At 43.8% G+C, this 24,342-nt stretch overlaps 2 protein-coding genes across 12 annotated transcripts in view; one reads left to right on the forward strand and one right to left on the reverse strand.

Moving 5' to 3' along the window:
* LOC128872471 (actin-binding LIM protein 2) overlaps nucleotides 1-19,039 on the forward strand; it is a 25,910-nt gene extending 6,871 nt beyond the window's left edge. For 2 of the 11 annotated variants that reach the window (XM_054115247.1, XM_054115208.1), the window contains exons 2-15: nucleotides 5,494-5,654; nucleotides 5,971-6,136; nucleotides 6,960-7,197; nucleotides 7,712-8,030; nucleotides 9,164-9,235; nucleotides 9,521-9,707; nucleotides 9,846-10,105; nucleotides 10,194-10,455; nucleotides 10,554-10,637; nucleotides 11,800-11,900; nucleotides 13,273-13,342; nucleotides 14,127-14,209; nucleotides 15,533-15,736; nucleotides 16,127-19,039. In XM_054115247.1, the coding sequence (XP_053971222.1) occupies nucleotides 5,494-5,654; nucleotides 5,971-6,136; nucleotides 6,960-7,197; nucleotides 7,712-8,030; nucleotides 9,164-9,235; nucleotides 9,521-9,707; nucleotides 9,846-10,105; nucleotides 10,194-10,455; nucleotides 10,554-10,637; nucleotides 11,800-11,900; nucleotides 13,273-13,342; nucleotides 14,127-14,209; nucleotides 15,533-15,736; nucleotides 16,127-16,240 (2,321 nt within the window). In that variant the 3' untranslated portion in view covers nucleotides 16,241-19,039. Of the gene's footprint in view, nucleotides 1-5,493; nucleotides 5,655-5,970; nucleotides 6,137-6,959; nucleotides 7,198-7,711; nucleotides 8,031-9,163; nucleotides 9,236-9,520; nucleotides 9,708-9,845; nucleotides 10,106-10,193; nucleotides 10,456-10,553; nucleotides 10,638-11,799; nucleotides 11,901-12,973; nucleotides 13,072-13,272; nucleotides 13,343-14,126; nucleotides 14,210-15,532; nucleotides 15,737-16,126 lie in introns of those variants that run through there. The other 9 variants (XM_054115219.1, XM_054115215.1, XM_054115229.1 and 6 more) reach the window with 9 other exon arrangements.
* Nucleotides 19,040-20,222: 1,183 nt separating this feature from the next.
* LOC128876569 (26S proteasome non-ATPase regulatory subunit 2-like) lies at nucleotides 20,223-24,261 on the reverse strand. The gene is made up of 15 exons (XM_054123048.1): nucleotides 24,220-24,261; nucleotides 24,084-24,140; nucleotides 23,646-24,010; nucleotides 23,389-23,565; nucleotides 22,930-23,116; nucleotides 22,559-22,858; nucleotides 22,384-22,466; nucleotides 22,078-22,313; nucleotides 21,876-22,014; nucleotides 21,643-21,799; nucleotides 21,405-21,610; nucleotides 21,238-21,328; nucleotides 20,838-21,125; nucleotides 20,563-20,757; nucleotides 20,223-20,450 (listed from the first exon to the last, which is right to left on the reverse strand). Exons 1-15 carry the CDS (start codon nucleotides 24,259-24,261, stop codon nucleotides 20,241-20,243), a joined length of 2,733 nt encoding a protein of 910 aa, XP_053979023.1. The 3' UTR covers nucleotides 20,223-20,240.
* Nucleotides 24,262-24,342: the final 81 nt, after the last annotated feature.

A 24,342-nucleotide genomic window follows, 5' to 3' on the forward strand; every position in this document is an offset into this window, starting at 1 on the left:
CGAAAGAGGGCGCGGCGCGCACTGTTGTTGAGACGCGAAACCCGAGAAAACGGCCTCGATTATCGACGTATATATATAATTTGTTTTCAGCCATTTGGACATAATCAGACCTGCACCACCTATCAAAAATCGCCATAGACTTTCCAGACAACCCAATATGTTACATTACTGAATTGTGCACGCTTCATTTTGCGACATCGAGCTGTCCGTCGAAAGTCGTTATCGGTATATCGGTTACCAGTATTATTTTCTACGGGATTCGTGAAAAGAATTAACAGATTTCACGCTTCCGTATTCCAGTATCTCATATCTATCAGTTTGTCCCTGTCTCTATCCATGCTTCATCGTATACCACAAACGTTACATTTCCCCGTTAGGCACACCCTCCCCTTGTTTCAAAAATAAAATGATTTTCAATCATAAAAATCTCGCAAATGTATAAGACCCATCTGGTAATCACTTCGAAGTGTTTTATGAAAGACAAACGTTGTTGTTACGAAAATTTATTAGGTTGTCCCAAAAGTTTCTTTCGCTTGATTAACAAGTAATACATGCGCAATATTTTATCTTTTATTAGGCTGTCCAGAAAGTTCGTGCCAATTTTTAAGAGAACTTCAAAGGCACGTTTTCATTGTAATATACATTTATTGAATTACATAGGTACCATTTTGTTCCACAACCTTTCCACCTTTTAAGGGATGTTTAAGGGATATATATGTTATTTGTTTTCAGCCATTTCGACATATTCAGATCTGCACCACCTATCAAAAAATCGGCATGGACTTTTCGGACAAACCAATAATTTCTCGCGAACAGATTACGTAAATTTAGCGATGACTTTCGGTAATAAATGATAGTTACGAAAATCATTCAAAGGTATCTTGGTAGACTTGGTAGGAAAGATTTTCAGGTAACCTGGAAACACCGTTTCGCGGCATCCCATTTAGAGCGGCTTGTGAATCATATTAAAGTACTTTGTGCCCGGGGTACGGTAGATGTAGGGCAAACTGTGCGTGGGTGATACGTAGAGATGCAACTTTCTTTTTCCTGTAACGATGTTACAGTCCTCGAATTTACGAGATTTTCGGTGAACGCGCAATCTCGTGCACGGCGTTTCGCGAAATTATAAATCTTGTTTGCTTGGCTGGGTCGTCCCCGCGACAACGAGCAAATACAAATTTCTACCGTAAGTGGTTCTGTAGGTGTTGCACGCTGTCGGATTGTCTAGCTGTCTTATCATCGTTCATTAGAAATTCCGAGCACCTCCCACGTCGACTCTTACCGGTTTGTAGCGCGATTACCACTTTGAATTCCAAGTCGGGAATTCCACCGTGATTATTGTGCTACCGCGTGTAGAAATAGCGCGCGATGGCAAAACGGTGTCGATACTTCTCGAGCATTCAACGCATCTTTTTGATGATTCTCGACTTAGATTTTTCCTTTAATCTTTCGATCCTTGCGCCTTATTTTTTTTTATGACTATTTGCATGCAAATGTTCGTCGGCTCGATCTAGGTCCATGCTTGTACAGTTCTCCGAGACTTACTTCGAACCACCTTTTAACGACGCGCTGGCAGTCGATCGAAAGCTACCACGAATCGAAGCAGGAGTGACGCGCAGACGAGGGAGTGTCTCTTCGTGAACGACAGACTACTCGATTTAAACGGAACACGCCTCGTATCAGAGTACCTCATTAAATTCCCTGCTCGAAGTTATCACGGGGACATATGGTCGGAAATGGTATTCGATTTTTCCTAAGTAATTGAAATTAGCGAAAGAAGAGAGAGATCAGTTAGCCGAATACAGACCGCTTTTAACTCACGTGACAGCGCGCGATGACGTCAAAATATACGATCCGCTCGTTCGAATGATGTCACCGGCTATTTTTAAAATCGCCACGGCGCGAAAGTTTCGCGAGAGCCGTGGAATTTTTGTAAACAAACGTCTATCGCGAATGCTGTCCGTTCGGATGAATCTCGAGTTTCGTTTCCATCGCGATTCGACGTTGATCGCTATCCTCGTGTGCGTACTCCTCCACGATCCGCCAATTGAGTACGGAGTTATGGCGGTTAAACGAGGCTAATGCGACGAGTCGAGAAAGCTTGATTTATATTTCCGGAAAACCAGACTCGTCGTCGACGTACCGAAAGAAAGTCACGTCTCTCGGTCGACAACAAATTCGTTATTAAGGTGGTAAAAAAGCGATCTCTCAAAATTGAGAAACTTCTGCTCGCGATAGATATCAAGTCGACTCGAACGAATACTCTAGTAGTTGGACACTATTTTTCAATCATCCTGTATTTTCGTTTGCGTTGATGACATCAACTCGAATCTCGCAGCGGGCCATGCGAACCGTTTCGTCGGTTGGCGTGTTTTTCTTCCGGCCAGGAACCAAATTAGTCATCGGCGACGAAAATATGGATTACCCTAATCGTATCTTCCATATCTTGGAACATTTTTTTTTTTTTTTTTTTTTTGCAACACGATGGGAATCAAATTGTTTGTGTAACGGGCAATTTAGAACGTCGAAGATAACTTTGAAAACCAGTTACGGTCTTTCCTAATAACGAATTATCTCTCAAAGGAGCAATCGAACATCCCGGTGCTTTAACGCTATTGTACGTCGCAGATAGACTGCAGTAATTTTAGACACCTAGATAGCTAATAGAGAAAAATGGAGATACCTCTCGTTCAAACAACCGATAATTTAACGAAACGGACGTTTTATCTGGTGCCCTTCTGGCGCAGCGCTGAATCATCGAGTCGGAGCTCTAACGTCTTAGATTTGTACGCCATTTGCGCGCCGATTAAACCTCGCGCATAACTTCGTAGGAATCGGATAAATTGAAATTTCGGATGTAGTTATCGATAACGAAGTTCTGTTTTTGTTGTACTATCAAAGGTCGGGTCTAACGAAACGTATGGATCGTGCTGGCGTTGATCGCGAAAGTTCGTAGTCTTTCTCGAGGCGTGAAAGGAATGTCTATCTTACCCCAAGGAAACTGAGAATATCGAAGAAAAAATTCTGGCACGAGTCAGCCGATTTCTCGGACATGTCGTGCGACAGTTGCTCGCAGTTTCCTTCGAATTTTCATTGGCTATATGGTGCATGAAAAAACGAACGATCACATTTGTCACACCGCGTAGAATTGAAAGGATGCACACCATCGAGTCAACGTACGCGAGAGTCTCGAATATAACTACTAACTACGTTTGCGTAACCAAACTACCAAACGTGCTTCGATTCTCCTCGCAGCTGTTGAAGCTATCTACATGTGGAGACTCGTCCAGATGCATCGTCGCGCGATTTACGATTTCGCGCGGTAAAGCCTCGCGCCATTTCGAATCGGTTGCTCCGTATTTCATCGTCGCGACGTCACGTCGATGCGCGATGGTTCGATTTGCTCTATGTTTGGCGTTAAACTTATATCCGGTTGTCTGTGATCCGCATCTGCGTTAACACGAGTGCTGCGGGCGCAATAATAACAATTATTACAGGAGTTTTTGCGATGACGAAGATAATTGAAAAGCGGGCCGTGCGACTCGCCGAAAGGTCCGTTAACTCCGGTGGAAAGCGGGTGACTGGAAATTACGGTAAAAAACGCAACGGCTGCTTCGCGTAGCCAACAATTTAATCGTGGCGAATCACGACAACGATTTGATCGTCCGGCAAAATTATCGCGAGCTCGCGTCGCTTTTTCAGCACCGGTTACCTCCCTACCCGCTGACAGCGAACAATATATTATCCTTGGGACTTTTTCGTTCTCTCGATGACAACGCGGTGTCTCGAAAATTCATCGCTCTTCGACTCGAATGCACCCGCGGTTCATCTGCTTCCACTGCGACTAGAACAAAAGACCTTCACCCGGATTCGATGCACGACTCGGTTGTGACACGTGTTAGCGCGCTCTGACAAGTGTCCGAGGAGTCTTTTTCTTTTCTCGCCTTTTTTCCCCTCGCGTGTATCCTATACGACAACCGGTACGCTAAGCAGATTTCTTCGAGTCGAGCTTTAGAAGTTCCACGACGACCGGATTACGCGTGTAACGCACCATATTCGGCCGATACGTGCGCGGATTGTCGATTAAATCGAACGCCATTGATTGACCGAGTATCGTCCGTCGTGAACACGACTATCGTGTGTCTCGCTGGACTCACGGAATCGATTACTCATCGCGTGGGAAGGATACAGCAGATCGATTCGAACCGTGAATTTTGTTCGAAATCTTTTTTTACTTGTATCCAGGAGAAAAGAAATACCTTCTCGATGAACTGCATCGTCGAGCAACTAGAAAGGCGCAATTGCAAAAGAGAAATCGCGATTTTAGCCCCTCTTAAAATCTCGAACGGAACGAACATGGATTCGTTGTAATTTTCGTCCTGGCATTGGCGAATACTAGAATCATCCAACAGTTCCTTATCCGATGACAACGTTTCTCGCGGGCCAATTAGTCGAATTTGTTGTTTAGCAATGATGCGGTTCGACCGCTTTTTTCACGGAAAATATCGATGGAAGTAAAAGGTTCTCGCTTCCTGGAAAAAGACACGCGAGCTGTTCCACTTTATTTGCCATTAATTAGCCTGGCTAGCGGAATGGCAGTATTTCGCTCGGGTGAGTCTGAACCGTACTCTGGCATTCTTCTGGAAATGGAATAGCAAAGCCTTTCGAAGCGATCGCGCGGAGAAAGCACTCGCTCGGCGCGGAACTTTTACCTTCGATGAGCAAAGGACTGGTTCATCCGCGGAAAGAACGTCTTTTTACGGGGACTCGGTAACAATGACATTAGACTCGGCGCAGGAAAGGTTACGAAACGAGCAAAAGCGCCGCTGTTCGAACGAAGATTCAGGATAAATTAACTTCGTAGCACGGTATTTGACCTTAATAACCGCTCACGGGGAATATCACGCGTTACCCTTCGCAATCGCGATTAAAGTACGCGTCACAGCCGTCAATCGACTGGAAATAGACGATCATTAATCGTTTCGCGGAATTAGCCGTGGGGTTCTCGGAACGAGACATGAGTTCTGCACGAGAAATAAAGCGAGAGGAGACGGTCATTGTCATCGGAAGACTTTATCGATGCTCGTTTTAACTCTAGAATGGAAAGATCGAATAAATTTTATTCCTTGCATTACCTTTTGTTGCTTCTTTACATTTTATTAAAGACTTGGTTAAAAATAAGAATAGATTTTAAATACAAGTCTTTAATAAAATGTAAAGAAGTAACAAAATGTAATGCAAGGAATAAAATTTATTAATTTTATTAAAATACCGACATGGTTAAAAATAAGAATAGATTTTAAATATATGTTGGTACCTTATTTCTTGATACTCTATATACTAATGAAAAAAGAAATGGTAAAAAATTGGGTATTGTGAAAAGAAGTAACAATTACTCAATCTTTCCATTGAAAGACTAAACCTTTCCGTTCTAGGGTTCGTCATACCGATCGTCCACAACGGCTTGACACGCGCGATTATTGTATGTTGCAGGTAAAACGTTCTGTCAGTCCTGTAAGAAGAAGTGCAGCGGGGAGGTGCTACGAGTACAGGACAAGTATTTCCACATAGGGTGTTTCAAGTGTGCTCAGTGCAACTCGAGTTTAGCGCAGGGCGGCTTTTTCGCTCGCGAGGGCTCTTACTACTGCACCAAGGTACCGTAACGTGTAAATAAAAAACCAGCGAGACTATTAAAAATAGAAATAGAGAGAGGGCTGTGATTATTTGGCGCGCATAACGCACTGCCCTTCGTTGAGTTTGTCGCGAAACGTACGAACGATAACGTACACGCTTTTCACTGTCACGGATTTTATACTCGTTCGACAGAAAACGAAAGCTCGAGTGAAAACGGTGGCTGCGAATGCGCTCGGAATGCGATATTTTACAACTCAGCCTCCGAGAGTTGTGTCTGGAGAATTGGTCGAAACGATCGTGTGTGTGTGTGTGTGTCATTTTTTTGTAATTCTTCAGGACTACAGGGAACGTTGGGGCACGAAGTGCGCTGGCTGCGGAGAGTACGTGGAAGGTGATGTAGTCACCGCGGGCGAGAAACACGCGTTCCATCCGAATTGTTTTCACTGTCAGAGATGCAGACAACCGCTGTTGGGCCAGGGAACGAAGGTGTCCCTTGTGCAAGGTAAACAACCCTTGAAATCGTTCGTTTTGAGAATGCTACATCCTCATTTACGATACACATGTTTCGTAAAGAGGTGAAAACTAAATACGTCCTATTCGTTGTCTTTTGACGCGATCTGCGAAATAGGCGTATCGGTTAATCCGTTAACGCGAATTATTGTTTAGGTGCATCGCTGCTGGTTCTGGTCTAACGAGGCGAGACACGTGTGGCCTTGTAACGATTACTCGATTAATGCTTGATCATACGTTTGCACTAGATACTCGAAACGACCTTACCGCGATTTAAACTGCCTCCGTTCGACTCGTTACGTTGTTCTCGTGCAAATATTTACGCGCATCTTTGCAACCTCGGCCGTTTTATCGATCCTCCTGGTAGAATACCGATAGAGTCGTATATTTTTAGAGAAATAGCTCCAGGAATACAACTGCGCTATGCGAAACACTTTTCAAAGAATCGTTCGAGCCTTTGGGAACCCGTAGTTCCATCGAAATTAATTCCCGAAGAATTACAACTACTTTACGTCTCCAAAGTGACGCGACCTTTTAAAGATGTCGAGCGCGTCGATCGACGTAGAACCGACTCTTTCAGTTACGATGAAAACCGATAACAGTGCCATCGATGACTGGAATTAGCTATTTATACGCGGAGACGCGCAAATCGAGCGAGTAAACAATCGCGAAGCTGCACGCTCGCGTACAAACGATGAATCAGCGGAGAAAATACGCTGTAATCGGAATAAAAGACAATAGTAAAGCAGCGTGCGTCATCGGTCGGATCGTCGACCGGATCTATCCAATCTCAACTAAGCGTGCATTGTCTATAGGTCAAGCTCTATGTCATCGATGCGTCGGTATCCCGGTTCGACAGGCCTCGACGCCGGTTGGTTATACCGCTATCACCAGAGAAGCCGGAGACGGGCTCTCCGACCCCGGTGCTTGCGCCGGTTGCGGAAACCAATTACGAGAAGGTCAAGCTTTGGTAGCTCTCGATCGGCAATGGCACGTTTGGTGCTTCAAGTGCCACAGCTGCGACAGCGTTCTTCACGGCGAATACATGGGAAAGTGAGTGAGAAAATCGTCTCGTCTTTTTCTTAATCGAGACACCGCCTGCCTTATACCTTTCGCTGATAACGAGAAAAAAAGGTCGGATATGAAACGCGGTTTTTCAATTGCCAAGAATCGACGCGAATAACGCTTTGATTTTACAAAAAAAAAAAACCTCGTTAGAAACGCTTACCAAGTATGTATATCGTTGGTAAACATTTTTCTCGATAACGTTTTATGATTAATCGCGAGAATGCACGTCTTTCTTTCTTTCGTACGTCACGCGTGTCACCTTGACCAGTGACGATTCGAGTTACGCGACGTCGATGTATGCACAAGTTTTTGTTTCTAGTTCTAATAACACCCGCTATAAATTAGATGGTACCGTTACAACAACTGCAAACAGTTTCGATATGGATACCTTACGTCCACCTTTACGTATACCTCGATAGAAAAATAATAGATAATAGATATTAGATCGTGCAATCTGTATCGGATAACGGGAATCGAATGAATTTTTGAATTATATTAGAGACGGAGTGCCTTACTGCGAGAAGGATTATCAGAAGCAGTTCGGCGTCAAGTGCGCTTACTGCAATCGTTACATCAGCGGTAAAGTCCTGCAAGCTGGCGATAATCATCATTTTCACCCGACTTGTGCGCGATGCACCAAGTGCGGCGATCCTTTCGGGGACGGCGAAGAAATGTACTTGCAAGGCGCTGCGATATGGCATCCCCGTTGCGGTCCAGGGCCCAGCGGCCCGAACGGTATCGTGAATGGTCACGGCGAAGCTCACACTCCGCAGCATCGAGAATCGGAGCGGATTTCCAGCAGCGCTTCGGAGATGCAGGTAAGATGGTAGAAATCTCGAACGGAAATGTTTCTTCGCGAATTGCGATCACCGAAAGTTGATCTCGATCGAGGTGACAACACCGCTACGAGCAATGCGAAGCAGCCAATAGGACTCGTTTGTCGTTCAGTTTTTACATGTGATCGCTACGTTTATCGTAAACATAAATTTCATTCGGAACTGGCGAATTGTATATTGATCTTGTAAAATATTGTACTATAACACTCGCCGTGTATATTTGTTGTTGCATAGTTATGTAGTGTGTACAGATGGCGCGCGTTACATTTGTTCCATCGTTTTATCGTTACTCGGTACGATAACTCGATATCGTTGCAGTATCGCTGCATAAATGCCACTTTTCCAGCGAATCTCGCGCAAATGTTCAACTACTTTTATCGATCATTTCTATCCGTGTTAATCGTTGATTGTTTTCATATTCGATAAAGCGTGTTTAATTGCTACTCTATTTTCACGATCATGCAGACATTCGATATCGTTCCCAAGTATTATAATACGTGCACGTCGCTATGCATTTTCCGTTTAGTTGCATTGTTTGCCGTCAAAGGACGGAAATATTGTACTCGTGTGCACACCGAATCGAGTTTGCCGTTCGATTGTAAAATACCAACGAGAATCGAGTGTTTCGTTCGAACGGTCCGGTCGTAGCCTCGAGAAATCGAGACAGAAATACGACGTTCGGCTTGCATCGTGCTTATCCTGAATTTTTGTGGTGCAACACGTTCGTGTAAAAACATGTTGCTGCTCGGTTAACGTTGCGTTGATGCCCAGTTGTTGAAACCAATTTAGAATAGAACACTTTAGAGCCTAAGATATCTTTACTTTTTTTATTTTACTCGTACCAGCTTTGTGTATAGCTTAATTTTTCATTCTCTTCGGCGGTACATGGCTTTCGATTATGCATCGTTCCTTAACGTATCGTTGTATCTCTTCCGCACGCTTTGATGTTCGGATTTCGATATTTTATTATACATATTTACACACGCACACACATATACGTGTACGCTACACGTATCTCAACATTTTACCATATATTTGATTTAATCATTTTTTATTTTTATTATTGTTTTCTTAATCGTTGTTTACTTTTTTTTTCGCACGGTCATTGTGTATAGTTTTCATTGCGGTCACGCACGCCAAGCCTGAACGGATCACTCTGCAGCCCTTACAGCAGCCTCAGTCGCAAGGTATGCCACGTATCTCCTAACACGGACACTCTCTCGAGGAGTACTCGACCTTTTGTTCGTTATCGCGAGCATTGGTTATCGTAGGATATCGTATACAGTTTCGCTATATGTGAAGTATCTATCGTTGAAACAGTGCAATTTCTTGAAGGAGTGTCATGCGCCATTGAGTTTTTATCTTTTTTTTTGCTCGGTACATAGCTAAAGTTAGCGATACGACAGACGCTTACGATTCACCGAATAAACCAACACGAGTTTAGCCGCGATAATATGCGTTAATTGCCTCAGTATTACCCCGCACGAACTGGCAGTCCGGGACTGATATTGAGAGAATATGGACGCGGTGCATCCGAGGATGTGTCTAGGATTTACACTTACTCGTACTTGACCGAAACGCCCAGCCAAGGATACCTGAGACGTCCGATACAACCTTACGACAAACCTCCGACTAGTCCGCACTTTCATAGACCTAGCTGTGAGTCTTCACGTTTTCTCTTGGTCGGAAGCGAGTACGCATCGAGTACTCGTTTCGCTCGGACCAGTAAAATCTCGATCGAATGATTTACGAACGAAACGAGCCACGTTCCTAAATTGTATCGTCGTTTTATTTTAGCGTCTCGTTCGATAAGAAGCAGCGGCGGACGCAGCAGTCGATCCGGAATGCGAGCTCTGGTCGATGCTCTCAGCGAACCCAGACCGAAGTCGCCAGCCAGTCAAGTAGATAACGAGGAGCCAATAGAGTTGGCGCATTATCCCGATGCCATGAAGCCACCTCCTGGATCCAAACCACCGATCGAAAGAGACGATTTCCCTGCCCCTCCCTATCCTTACACGGATCCCGAGAGACGTAGACGATGGTCCGACACGTACAAGGTATCGTCATCGATGACCGCCACTTTTCTACTTTTCCAAATATTCGCGCACGATTTCTGTTCGATGATGCGTTCCGTTTGCGATTCAGGGGGTACCCGCATCGGACGACGAAGACGAAGTCGACAACAAAACTTACATAAAAGAAGTGGAGGAAAAATTGAAAAAAGAGCAAGACGAGCTAAGCAAAATCGACACCGGAATAGCGAAGGTGTTCTTGCATGACCGTGAAAAGGATCGAGAAAACTTGAGACACAAAGCTGCGAACGTGGATCCTAGAAACGCGTCGAGAACACCGTCGGCTGCCAGAGAACCGACTTACAGACTGCGATACGAAAGCCCGGTGGGCGCATGTAAGTCACGCTGAATTTTCTCAGTTTGCTGTATTTTTCTATACATACGTATCGCACGCGTCGAATCATAGGTCGCAAACGTTAACTTTTCTCCGCAGCACCGTCGAGAAATATAGATCACGCCAGACCCTGGGAAGACGACGACGGTTTGAGCTATAGATCCAGCGGGCCCAGCTACAACGGTAAGCTTTATATCCCCCCCTTCGGAATCGTTAGTTGTCATTATTATCATGATCGTCTCATTAACATAAGTGATAAATCATCTCATACATGTCCACACGTTCGCACATGACACTAACATACCACTCTACCGTTTAAAGTAACATCGGACGTTAGATTCCGAAGTGATAGCGGGGTGGGGAGCGAGAAACGTTCCACTTTTACCACTAAAAAGTTTGTGCTATCGTGGAACGGGGACCGTTGGAACGTACGAATAGCGAATCACGCAGTGGGGGAAGGGGTCCGTGCTCGATTAACGAACGATAACAAGCGCGTGACTCGAGCAGGAGATTTAAGTTTTAAGTGGCAAAGCACCAAATACCACACACTCTGGCCGCCCATTAACGTAAACCAGGTGATGTATGTATCGCTTTTGCATGCGGTCGGCATAAACCTTCGATGTGCTTGCCTCTTCTTACGTCTCTCGACTATCTCATCAGACTACGAAACAGTATGCGACGAATATCATCCTTCGAAGTAGCGTAATCGATGCAAAATCCCAGTTCTTTTCACTTATTCTTAGTCACGACCATCTCCATTCGTCATTATTCGTTCATTACCCTAGACAATCTAGACGTCACGTTGCTCCTCTCGCATGGTACCTTGGTTTCACTCTTCGCAACTGTCCATCATACACGAACATACATTGCTCGAAAGAAAAGAAAAAGCGTACATCATTCTCTCATATCTTTTGAATGTTTCATACTTACAATGTTGGAAGATAATCGTAAACCGAATATACGCTATATGTAGAATATTTACGATATATTGATTTTGTACAGGTTGGAAATCCGTTGCGATTATCGAAAATCAATTCTCGTTATTTCTTACAGATACATTCTATACAGCCTGTACGCGTATAGTATACATGTATATATTTCTTTTCGCCGCATGACATTTACGTTTCTTCGACACTGCATACTTTTGTCTCGCTTCTTCGGAAACATTTACGCGGTAGGCTGACGAACGACGCACGTCGGCGTATATCTTCCAATGTTGGCTCATTTAAATCGATGAATAAAATACCGCTATCTATCGTACCGGTACGTTAGTTGACACCGCTACCTGTATCATCGTGTCTCTATTTGTGTTTTTGTGTTTGTGTTGTGTTTGCGTGGGCGGCAGTTGGGAGATCATCGGCACGCTCCCCGGCTCCCAGAAACTATCCACCCCTTGGTACTCAACGCGCCTTCACTCTTCCGAACGCCGCTAGGCACTATAATTCGGTGAGTCCGAGAACTTTCCAATTCACCTACCGTTGATCTCAAGTCAAACGATAACTTAGCGATCGAGGCCAAAAGTGAATTTCAAATTTCCCGAAATTCGTCTTTCGCCAGCGCGGATCAAAAGTCTTTTCCACGAGTAGCATTCGCGAGAACGATCGAGAAAAATTACGATCGCGGACGACGATTCGTTGTTGACTTGTCTTCACCGGAGGGCATGCTTCTTTTTTTTTTTTTTCTAAATCTCTAGCTTATGAAAAAAACGTTTATTATACTTACACACAGGTGCTGGCTTCTTCGTACATAAACATATGTATTTCTTTTCGTATACACGCGCGTTACCCTTGCACACTCTCTGTTTACGAGATACGAAAAGCTTGTGCACTCTGAACGTTGGGTATGTTTCACTTTCTTGCCGCGGGGATGCGAGAAACGATTGCGTTAACTGTACCTGGTCTCGTCGTAAATTTTGTCGGTAACCTGTTTCCGAAAACCCTTTAGCAGCGCCTACGAAACGAACGTTTCGAATTCTTATCGACAGAATTCACGAGGAGAATAGGTAGAATCTCAGGGGATCTATCGTCGCGACATATTTATATTATACATCTTTATTTTTTTGTTTGTCCTTCGACAACCTCTTCTTCGACTCGTTCACAGTCCATGCCACGAGCTGCTGCTAGTGCTTCCAGAATATTGCCTTTGATATTTATCGAACGTTAAATATCGAATTGTTCGTTACTTTTCGTAAGTTTGCAAACGCTAACGTTGATTCTAAATCGGGCAACATTTTTTCGACGTCTCTGAAATATACGACGACGAACACGATTAACGAGAAGAGGATAGAAACGTCTTTACAAGATACGCGGCGATGGTAACGTCGACAGAAAGGGTCTGGGTAAAGTTCCTCGATGTTTCGTGTATTATATATGAGCGAGTCGAAACCACTCCACGCATACCAGAGTTGTACGAAACGTAATGTTTTGTTGGCGAACGTTGGGCATTCGTATGGGAATGAACGATTCCACTTTCCCGTTGAAACTAATGAGTAATACTGTCGATTGACTATTTGAAACCAGTTGTGAGCTCCCTTCGGCACATCCCGAAGCCAGGGTACGGTCTGGCACCGCGAAGTCACACCTTCTCCTCGACCGGCGGTTCTGTATCTGCTCTCCCTGTAAGTCTTGCACAATCGCGTCACAATCGACGACCAATCTCTTGCACCTGTTGCTGAATTTAATGCTCTAGAGACTTATTATTATTATTACTATTATTATTATTATTATTATTATTATTACTATTATTACTATTAGTACTACATTACGTGGATACCAAGGATTTTCCATCGACTCTAAGACTACGCTTTTCTGTCGTCTAGGGTGATTATTCGTTCAGTGGGATGGGAGACAAGACGCACAGCATTGATTTCTCATCTGGCAAATCAGATAGTGAGTAACAAATGGAAAGGAAACTGATCACGTTATCTTGCCACTCTATTTTTTTCTCTCGCAGTACTCTCGAACTTCAACTTGTACATGCTTACTTTCTTTTTCGAGTAGAGTGCTCGCGGAACGAAGAATCCCGAAAGCGATCCTTTTCAAACCATTCCGCGAGCACGCAACAACCTTTATTTATTTTTTTTTTCTTTCTCGATTATATTACTACGATTACTAGGCTTAATACCTGAGCATGATTTACTAATGCATCCTCGCTCTGACAAGCGACAGACACGTACACACAACTCCGGACACATACTCGCTCACACACTGTCACGTTTCATTAACGCCTGCCTCAGGTGATTCGACGCGCGGTACAAGTTTAGATTACAGATTTCCATAAGAAACCGTTCGGACTGTTACGATCATTAACCGTGCCGGATGATTTCTAGCGATGCCCGAGCGATAACGTGACTTTAGGACACGTGCTTGAAGATGTTTGATCGTTGACAGCTGCCACGTATCGCGTAGCTTATTAGCGAATTCAGGTCATATGTACGATAACGATCATCGGACATTCGCTTATAGTGATTCGATCGAATCAATTATGTTCCTTGTCTCAGGTTCGCGACGGTTAATGTTTCGGATCGAACGGATCTCTCGAATCGACGACGATTTCGTTCTCTGGAATGGAACATGATTGGTCGATGGAAAGATTGTATTTAACATAACGAAACGGTTTGTGCAACATGGTTTGACATGGTTTTTTCTTTCCCATTTTTTTCCCCAATTTTAGTATCGACAGGCAGCATCACGGATGTGGATCGACGGGCATTGGTATGTACCACAGCCCCATACTACTCCCGGCGAATTAGCATGGTTTGTAGCTTGTTTTGCATCTGATTTATATTAACCGCGCTTCGACCGCGTTAACTCTATAGTTAACTCATAGATAGACGATTTAGATGTTCGCGCGAGCCGAGCGCATAGATCGAGTAACGTGCCAATAACGTGCAAATCACGGAACCGATTCACGAAGTACACGAGTTGTACATAATTACGTTGCAGTTTCTCTCACTATCGCAATGTAAAATACTTTTTTGTACATACAGCGTTGTATATTTATTTGCGCATGCCTGCTGTACATTTGCTGTGATTCCTTTATATTTTTGCATTTTACATTGTTGTTGTTGTTTTTTTTTTTATCTCTCTTGCCTTGACATTTGAAGTTTACGTATTTGATTTTTATATTACGAGAAAGCGGAACGATTCGATCGGCGTTGCTTTTGAAATTATCGCGCGCTTACATCGAGACATACGATCGAGACGCTTGCGATTGTTATCAACGTTCGCGAGCTTCCGAGTAACTTTCTTTCGAATAACGTGCCGGAATTGACGCGTACCGCGGTGTTTTCGTGAATTGACTACGTAACGATCTTTCTATTATACATTGGAATTGCATCTGTTGCATAACCGTGCATAAAAAGTTTAAAAAAAAAAAAGCAAAAAAAAAACGGAACCATGTCTAAACTGAAATGAATGCGCATGTTGCATACGTGACGCGTGTCGTGGTTGCTTCTCGCTTCTCTCTTCTATCCAATTCAAAAGCGATCCGAGGTGATAATACAAACGGTTAGAATAACTTTCACAGAATATTGCTCGAACGGTTAACGATTGCCGGATCCGAAGAATTAACTGTAGCAAGCCAGTTCCCATTATTCGTTTCAGTCTAGCTGTAGTTCTGTTTCGTGTCCGCCCTTACCGAATAGACGCGAACGAGACACCAACGACGGTTCAACCTGTTCGCATAACACCGCGTCATTAACGAACGTGGCGTTTCACTGATTCTCTTTCTTCTCCTTCTTTCTTTGCTGCAAAACGGAGCTTGTAAAACGACGACAAAATCGTCGCCAAGCAAAGGGAAAGTTATTGCACGGTCAATCTCCCCGAGTCAAAGAAAATATTTTTAATTTCGTTACGATACGAACTACGAATTGCTAAAAAATTGGCGCCATTCGGCACCGTTAACGCTCGAAAGGCTCGGGGAATCCTGTTCGCAAAAACTTGGAACGTAGAAGATTCGAGAATCGGATTGTCTTCTGCCGTGCGAGACACTTTATTTAATTAAGTGCACTGCTGTTAACGCTCATTACACGGCAAGACAACCGTATCGCGATAACTAATGTTTGACTCGTGCTTCAGAATGATGGTGGAATGCTTCCATCGTCCACCACGTATACAGGTGGCCTCGGTTCGGTGGTCGGAGGTCACGGAGGCCATCACGTGAGGAGATCGTTGCCGGACATGGGTACTGCGCCATCCGAACCACCGAAACTCTATCCTTACCACTTACTTGTCATCACTAACTATAGGCTGCCCGCTGACGTGGATCGTTGCAACCTTGAAGTGAGTAATTACGAGACTAATTGATACCCACGAAATTAACAACCACTAGAATCGAGTGGCCGACCAGAGTTCCTTTCGACCGAGAAATATTAGCATACGTTGATTGTTATAGCCTGACATAGTACTAGAGATCACGGTTTTGAACGGGTATTAAAATACACGGGTACACGGAACACGGGTGTTTCATTATTTTAGAATAATAGCATTTTACATAAAAGTTTGTATCTAAAAATAATTGGATATTGTACCCGTATAATTCGATGTATGCGTACCCGCGTATTAAAAATACACGGATCCATTAATTACCCGTGTACCTGGATATTTCGATACACGCGAAGTAAGGATCTCTAGATCGTACCTATTTAACTGTGTGTATCGTTTAATTTTCAGCGACACCTTTCGGACGCGGAATTCGAGGCAGTTCTACAGTTTACCCGCGCAGAGTTCTATAGACTACCGCAGTGGCGTCGCAACGAGATCAAAAGACGCGCCCGATTGTTTTAACTAGCAGCATTCGTATTACGCGTTCTACTTACTACCTTCGTCGTGTCACGACTGTGTTACCGTGGTACAGAATGTACATTCCTTTTGCCCGCGTTAGGTGTATCATGAGAATGAGAGAGAGAGTAAGAGAGTAGAGCACGTGTTCGATACCGATGATCCGTGAATGTTTGCAATCATGAAATATAGGTATATATATAGTACCTACGTATCGCCAAAACCATCGTCATTTTTACGAACGCGAAAAAGGTTGAGTAATCTTCGTATTCTGACGCAACACGTTCATTTAACACGTAAAACACGTACACACAGGCGCACGAACGCGGATCGTTTACATACCGAGACACAAGAAGCACTGCCATTTTATCGTCAATTTCATTCTCTCGGCTACGAATCCACGGACAGCTCGACTAATCGTTGTCGACGACTCGTCGTCGTCCCTGTAACTTCGGTGCTTCTTTCGGAAGAATTTTCATTCGCTGTTCGTAGGGTTGTTATCCGTTTCTGTGATTAGCAGTGGAGATCTGCTAAAGCGCGTGAGAGCAAAGTAATCGAACGCGTGATAATGATCTAGCCGTAGACCAAGCAAGGATCATTGTAGTCGGTAAAAAAATGTTTCGATCGTTGGTGATGATCTTGGGTAAACAAACGATATATCGTTTACGTATATCGACTCCTATCGATGGCCGTTTCAGGGAACGGTTTTAAAGAGATTGACTTCTCTTTTCTATATGTAGCATGTAATTTGATTTTCGTGACCATGGTGTTTTCACATCGCGAAGAAGAGAAAAAAATGTTAGATGGGTATGATATTTTAGAAAAGTAGCCAAACACGAGCGATCGTGTCTCAACTCAAACTTTCAACCGTTTGAACAGAGAACAGTCGATGGCTTAGAGTTTATTCGCGGACGTCGACGGATATAGCACACGAGGAAAGTACCAACTACGCGAAACGCGAAGCAACTAGTGGAGAAAAAGAGATAGTAATACTCGTACGTTGTTGTAAATAAACGGAAGGTCATACAGAGATGAAAGAAGCAACGGAGGTACGAAGATTTAAGGTATATATACATATATATATATATACATATATATATACATACATACCGTTTTGAGAATTTGCTTGAATCACAGACACATTTACTATTTGCAAAGGGTTATAACACGAAAAGCGCTACTATTATAGGAGCTATCATTATCATTAATTTTTAGCTATTATTATTATTATTATTATTATTATTATTATTATTATTATTATTATTATATTTTACTATAAGCAATATGAAAAAATTTAAGTTATAAGTAGATAGAAAGTCCAGCTTGCCGAGTGACGTGTATATATACATATATACGTATATCGTCGTTTTTACATGCTGTATCTTTGTTTTATCACGCGTGGAGTTATACAGGCTATGCTGTAATTCGCGGTACAACCGCAAAGGAAATGTTTTGTTCGCGTCAGATATTTGGACGTGCTTTCTATTCCAACGTGGTCTCGTTCAGGAAAATTGTATTCGACGATACCACGAATTACGAGGCACGCTGTATAAATAAAACCTTTCTTATTCGTTTCTCTGACTTGCATATCGACTGCACAAAAACCCTCCGCGATGCGAGCGAGAGTTGTGCATGTATCCGTAAAAAAAAAATATATCCGCATTTTGCTAAAGCGAATTACACGAAGAAAGAAAGAGGGTGAAAAAATGTTGAGAAAGCCGAGTTGTATTCTACGCGAATATGTCAGACGGCAAGCTGAACGCGCGACAGAAGAGCTCGGATACGTTGAACCCTAATCGAACGGATGTTAATTTTCGTATAGTTTCATGGAATGTAATTGTATCGAGATCCTGGTCGTTGCATCGATCACATTGATAACAACTGTTCGCGACTACGCGAAGCGGAGAGAACCTTTCCGATTCGTTGTCGCGTACACGCAGGAGTGCGTAACTCCTGATCGAGTCCGAGAATCGCATTTTACTATACTACACTTCGCCTCTTACCCTAAGTCATGTGCCTATATGTAAATGTCGGCGGACATTTAAAACACGAAGAGTCGTTAGTCCTTTCTCTTTGAAAAGCGTCTAACGCACATTGTACATTTGCGCAATCTTTCGCAGTTTCTCGTCGCTTCGATACAAGGAGGCTTGAAACGTGCCCCATGATCTTGCGTGCGCGACCTTGTGAACACTCGAAGAAAACTTAAAATAATTATAACGCACTCAGCGCGACGAAGTAAAATGCATATTTGCATCGAGGAAATCAAAGGGACATTCGCGATATAGATTTCCGCTTTCTTGTCGTCCGTTTTTCTTTGTTTTTTTTTTTTTTGTACACGCTATCGAAATCAATAAACTGCAATATTCATCTTTCGTTTGCAGTATTTTTCACCGCGTATCGATCGAGATTTGAAGAAGTATCGCACGTTCGAAATAATTTACTTTGAATCGTATCTATACGTTTTCCTATTAAGTTTTTTGTGTTTTTCTCTTCTCTTTTTTTGTTTAAGTTAGGTCGCATTTTAATCACGATGACCGATCACAAGTAAACCTAACCGTGACACACTGTCAGATCATGGTGCATCGTTGTCGTTCACACTGTGCAATGCGAACCAATGTATACATAATTACATACGTTTCTGTTGTATAGAGCACATTGCTTCCGCTAGTCCCTGAAGTTAAATAAACGCAACCTACATGAAAGCTAGCATTCACCCATCCTTTACACTTTCATCGGCGTTACATCTGCGATATAATATGATATTTTAACCGTCTCATTTGGTTTTTAATAAATTGATACAATCGATTTTGTGTTGTATCTTGCATTAATTAAATTTTACGGGTCATTACCGTCTTTGCCACCAACTAAATTGCCTTACAATTTACCCTCGTTCTCGATAGGCTAGAGTGGGTTTCTCTCTCTTTTTTTTTTTATTGATAAACCTTAGATCCTTGAAAATCCACATTGGTACCCAGGTAGTTTCTATTCTTGACGCTAAATGGTGAATTGTTTGGTACACTAGTGGCGCCATCGGTGAGAAAACGCCCAAGTTTGTAGCAACAATATGCTATTCCCATTGCTTCTTCTAGATGGCGCTACAAATGGTCGATAATTATTGCTAAACTAAATATCTGTTCATAAGAATGATAAATCGGACTTATTAACGCTATATTGAAGTGTTGTAGAGATTGTAAAGCAACGAATCCTATTAATTAAGCATTTATGGCCAAAAAAGAAATAATCGATTAAACGTATCGGTGGCAACACACCTAAGTTTGTAGTTGAAACAGTTCCCGCGATTCTTCCGTAGATGGCACTACTGACACCTTGCTTTCAATTATTCTTTATTTTTTTTAACCGACTTCGAAAAGGAGGAGGTTACTCAATTCGACATGTACATTTTTTTTACATAAATCCAAAATTAATAGGATTCTTTGCTTCATAACACTCCGTTATAGCGTTAGCATGTCCAATTTATCGTTCTTATGAATAGTTATTTAATTTAGGATTATTGATTCTTTAGTTGGAAGCGCTATCGAGGACCAAAAGTGGGAACTATTTTCACTACAAACTTGGACGTTTTTACACCGATGACGCCATTAGTATAGAAATCTGTATTATTATTATATTTATTTAAATATTTTGACCTTGGTAATGATTATAGGTTACATATTCACATATGAGTAATAAATTACTCACGACTGTATGTTCCCAAAATTAGTTCGTTCCTTTGACCGCGAGATGGCTATACCGTTCGCGGGTCCATTAAGCGCGAAACTTTGAATTTTTAAACACTCGGAATTAATCGCAATATCAAGCGGTGGAAAAGAAATATAACGAACAATTCGAATATGTTCGATATGTAATCTTTACGCACCCTCGCTTGCCGAGGAAGAGGCAAAATTGAAAATGCATCTAATAATTTCAATCGGTTCATAGAGTCGATTATCTATTGTAAATACCATTGAATTGTACATTTTACAGCCTTTTTATTTTATCAGCGCATTTAGGTAGGATTCAGCTTTTCTCGAAGTATAACGAAACCTTCCAGCACATTGGAAATTGGCTCGTACTCGTCCAACGCAAGTTCTGCCCTTTCACCGGAAGAGAGCAACGTCGGAGTCGTATGAACGTAGCCACCAGAGATAGATTTTGGATTTCCAGCTTTGCCCACGATGTCCACAGTCTGGCCCACCCTCACGGACACCGGCAGACTCTATTCGTCGATACACAATTATACGCGATCCGATGCTTTAGCGGAAAGTACGTGAAAATGGGACGATTATCAGGCTTGAATTATTCTTCGAAGCTTCATAAAAAGTACGTACTTGCAAGTTCTCGTCCAAGGTGACTAGCCACCTGGGCTCCATCGCAAGCGCCAAACAATACATCAAGTAATGAGACTTGGCCAGAATCAAGTTGCGGGAATCCAGAAACGCGACCAGGACCACCAGCAGTCCAGCCAGGGCAGCCTGATCCAAGATCTTCGAAGCGTAACGTAACGGCGATATAGACAGCGTACCCTGGACGTAAAGTTACAAACGAATCGCGATAAACCGAGATCGTTACACGCGGATATCGATCGTTCGAACGTAAAGATTACTTTGCCGAGGTGAACCAGTCCCTGGGATATTCGGACGAGGAACAGGTGCGCAGGATTTTTCGCGTGATAACAGGCCAACTGTCTCAACATGATCGCTAGACGCGCGTTGTTCGTTCCAGCGCCGACGAGGCCGAGAGCGAAGATCGCGCTGTTGGCCACGTCTGTGTCGTTGTCGTGGCTATATTTGTTCAGAACGTCCAGAATCGACAAATCTGGATTCGACAGGAAAGACAAGCCCAGGGCTAATGGCATTGCGCGCCTCGCAGATACGGAACCGTACCTTCCGATCTAGACAAGAGTAACAGACGCGATAGAAATCGACGGGAAGTCTGTCGCGAGATGCGATGGAAAGAAACGGGAGAGGAGGATTTTGGCGAAGAAGGGAACTAGAGCGACCCACCTGTCCGAAGATTCGCGAATTCTGTTTATCATCCGTCAGGCCAACCACGGCGACACCGAGGGTGGCTATGGCTTGCGACGATCCGATCTCTCTGAAAGATCCGTAAACGAGACATGATTCGATGAAAGAACGCGAAAGGATCGTTCTACGATCGGTGCAACGAGTACCTCGATTCTTCGTTCTTCTTCTCGGACTTTTCTTTTGTTTTATCGTCGGAGGTATCGAGAGTCCGGGGTCTTTGATCGCAGCAGCTGGCCACGGGACTGGTCGACGGACTGGTGAACGCGCTGTCGCCATCGACGGGTTCCGAGCATATTCGCAGCAACTCTTGCACGATCAACACGTCGCCCGTGCCAGCGTACGCGCATATCTGAAAGCAACGGGTCCGCATTCGAAGCAAACTTTGCGGATGATTGTTTGGTCCAAGTATTTAAACATTGCCTGTAACATAGTTTGCGATGCCAACTTGTAAGGGTCGGGTAAAACCTCGAGGGCTGCCGAGGAAGCTTCGATCGCGTCGCGGCATCCCATGTAGATCATCCCTAGTGACAGCGCCAGAAATCTAAATAAATACCGATTTCTCGTTTAAGGATACGAACGAACGACACGGACGCCCGATGAAAAATTCTTTTCGTCACCTAGAATGCGTGGTAGACAGTTGCTGGGGAGTAAGTTCTAACAGTTTCTGCAGAAGCGTCGAAGATACGTCCGGGTCACCGGAGCCAACGTTTACGAGTCCCATTGCGATCGCACCGAGTGCTACGACTTCCATGGTACCTGAAGATTCATCGTTTCGTCACGAAATTACGCTTATACTCGCTTAATAACGTTCGCGCTAACTTTCGGTATCCGCCAAAACTCCGGTTAACAACTCGGTGACGTCGACTCTCATCGAGCCAGCATAGGCCAGACCCAATCCTAAAACAGCCCCGATTCTGAGCGTTGAGCTCTTGGAGCACACGTGATCGCTGAGGAGCGCCAACGCTGGATCACATTCGTTGCGAACGCCGCAGTTGACGATACCAATAGCGAGCAACGCGCCCGATTTTATGAAATCCTCGCTCGTGTAAAGATACCTGCGACGCGAAACGATGTAGAGGCTTGTCGCGGTTCGCAGCTTTCGTCGTTAAAATAGCTGATATTTACTTGTCGATCGGTACCAAACCACCGTCCACGTCCCACATGTGTATCAGGCCTAAAGATGCGGTAGCCGAGAGCATTCCGTGGTCCTAAAAAAAGACACGTCGTTGATCGATTCTGACTTTTCAGGTGTCGCGCGATCTTTGTGTATCGAAACGCGAAATAATCGTGCGTTCCGCACCTTATTCTTGTAAACCCAACAGGAATCCGTATTCGCCATCAACTTATCCTGTCCGAATCCAGCATGAACGAACCCGGTGACAAAGCTGGCCGCTAGATTGGCCCTGGCCGAATCGTATTCGGCTCGTCTCAGCGCACTGGTCTCTAGCCAGGTCTTGTAAATGTCGTCCGGATGTTTGGGTTCGAGGATGTCGAGTTCCCTCGCGAGCACGTGAAAGTGACCGTTCACGTGACCGTTGCTCAGAATCACTTCGATGTCTTTGGCATCGTCGCCTTGGTACTCTTTCTTCAGAGGGTTGTCCTAACGATCGACGATACTTATCGAACCTAATGTTTCTTTTAAAGTAATGTTTCTTTAAAAATGTCAAGTACCCGTTGCCTTGCGAGCATGAACGCTAGCTGCTTTCTCGTTGCCCCATCCGGACAAGTGGCGAGACACTTGTGCACCAGCTCCGGATCGATCAGCTGTTGGGCCACCAAAATCGCCTTGCAGAACTCTCCGAATCTCAAATACTGTTCGGCAACCATTTTCAGTATTTGCTTTCGTTCGGCGTCCTCGCTGTGCCAAACAATTAATCGGATGAAATTTCAAGTAAATTAAACACGATGACTGCCACACTCATTCGAGACAATTAGAAACTCTAGAATCTAATATTTGTCGTATTACTTATTTTTTAATTCACATCAAAATTAACGAATACTATCCAGACCTGCTTTCATCGATAGTCAGTCCTTTAAATTATTTGTTCAAGTTCTTTAGTAAAAAGCTCCGTCACCCAAACGTGGCTGACGTGGCGTTTAATGTTTTTTAAAGAGACGAAAATGAATTACCTATAGACCGCGCATCCTTCCAAATAACGGCACACTCTGTTAACGTTGGTAGCATCCAAACAATCGCGGATGAAATCGAGTTGGTCGATTTCGAGACACAAGTCGCATCCTGGTATCTCCGCGTTGTGTTTCATGTCGAATTTTACGATGCTTTTGACCAGCGGCGCGAGTACGTTTCTGTCGTGCGAATAAAGAAGATCGGAGAATAAGAAACGTCGAATATCGTTTCTCGGCGATGCGAGCACCTTATACGCTGCTCGTCTCTGGCGGGGGCATTCGTCCACTCGTCGACGATTTCGGTTTCCAACTGTCTGACGTATTCGTGACCCCATTCCCCAGGATTCGCGACGTTGCCTTCGATGGAATATCTGAGGCACTCCTTGGACCCTGGAGCCGCTCCTGCCATGGACAGCACGCTTAAGATTTCCGCGAATTGCCGCTTCACGTCTTCGCGTTGGATCTTCTTGTACGCATCCTTCAAGCCGTCGTACGAGTTTCTCAAGTATTTCAGCGGTTTCGGCACGGAGGTCATCGACGTCGTCGATGTCTGCATCAACAGCCTCAGCTGGCTCAAAGATATCAGCTTGACCTTCTCGTCCTTTCCCTCGAATGTGATCGCGAAACGCGTACGTGGCACAATTGTTCAGGATAGAGCACCGGTAACTTTACGTAGCACATAAACAAGTTGTAATTACCATCAACGCGTCGGCCAACTGGAGCAACTCTTCTTTCAGTCTCGTGTCTTCCTCGTCCTGATAAAAACTTGAATCGGTTAGAAAAACGAGACGAAAGTACGAAACCAAGATTCTCGCGCGAATGTAAAATTTCTACCATCTCTGATTCTTTTTCTTCTGGTCCACGTTTCGTCGTCATCGTCGTAACTTTTCCGGAATCTTAATAGCGATCTTCGATTACGCGAATATTTCGACGTCTGTGGTTATAGTCGTACCTGAA

The sequence above is a fragment of the Hylaeus volcanicus genome, chromosome 1, assembly GCF_026283585.1.
Source record: "Hylaeus volcanicus isolate JK05 chromosome 1, UHH_iyHylVolc1.0_haploid, whole genome shotgun sequence".
Lineage (NCBI taxonomy): Eukaryota > Metazoa > Arthropoda > Insecta > Hymenoptera > Colletidae > Hylaeus > Hylaeus volcanicus.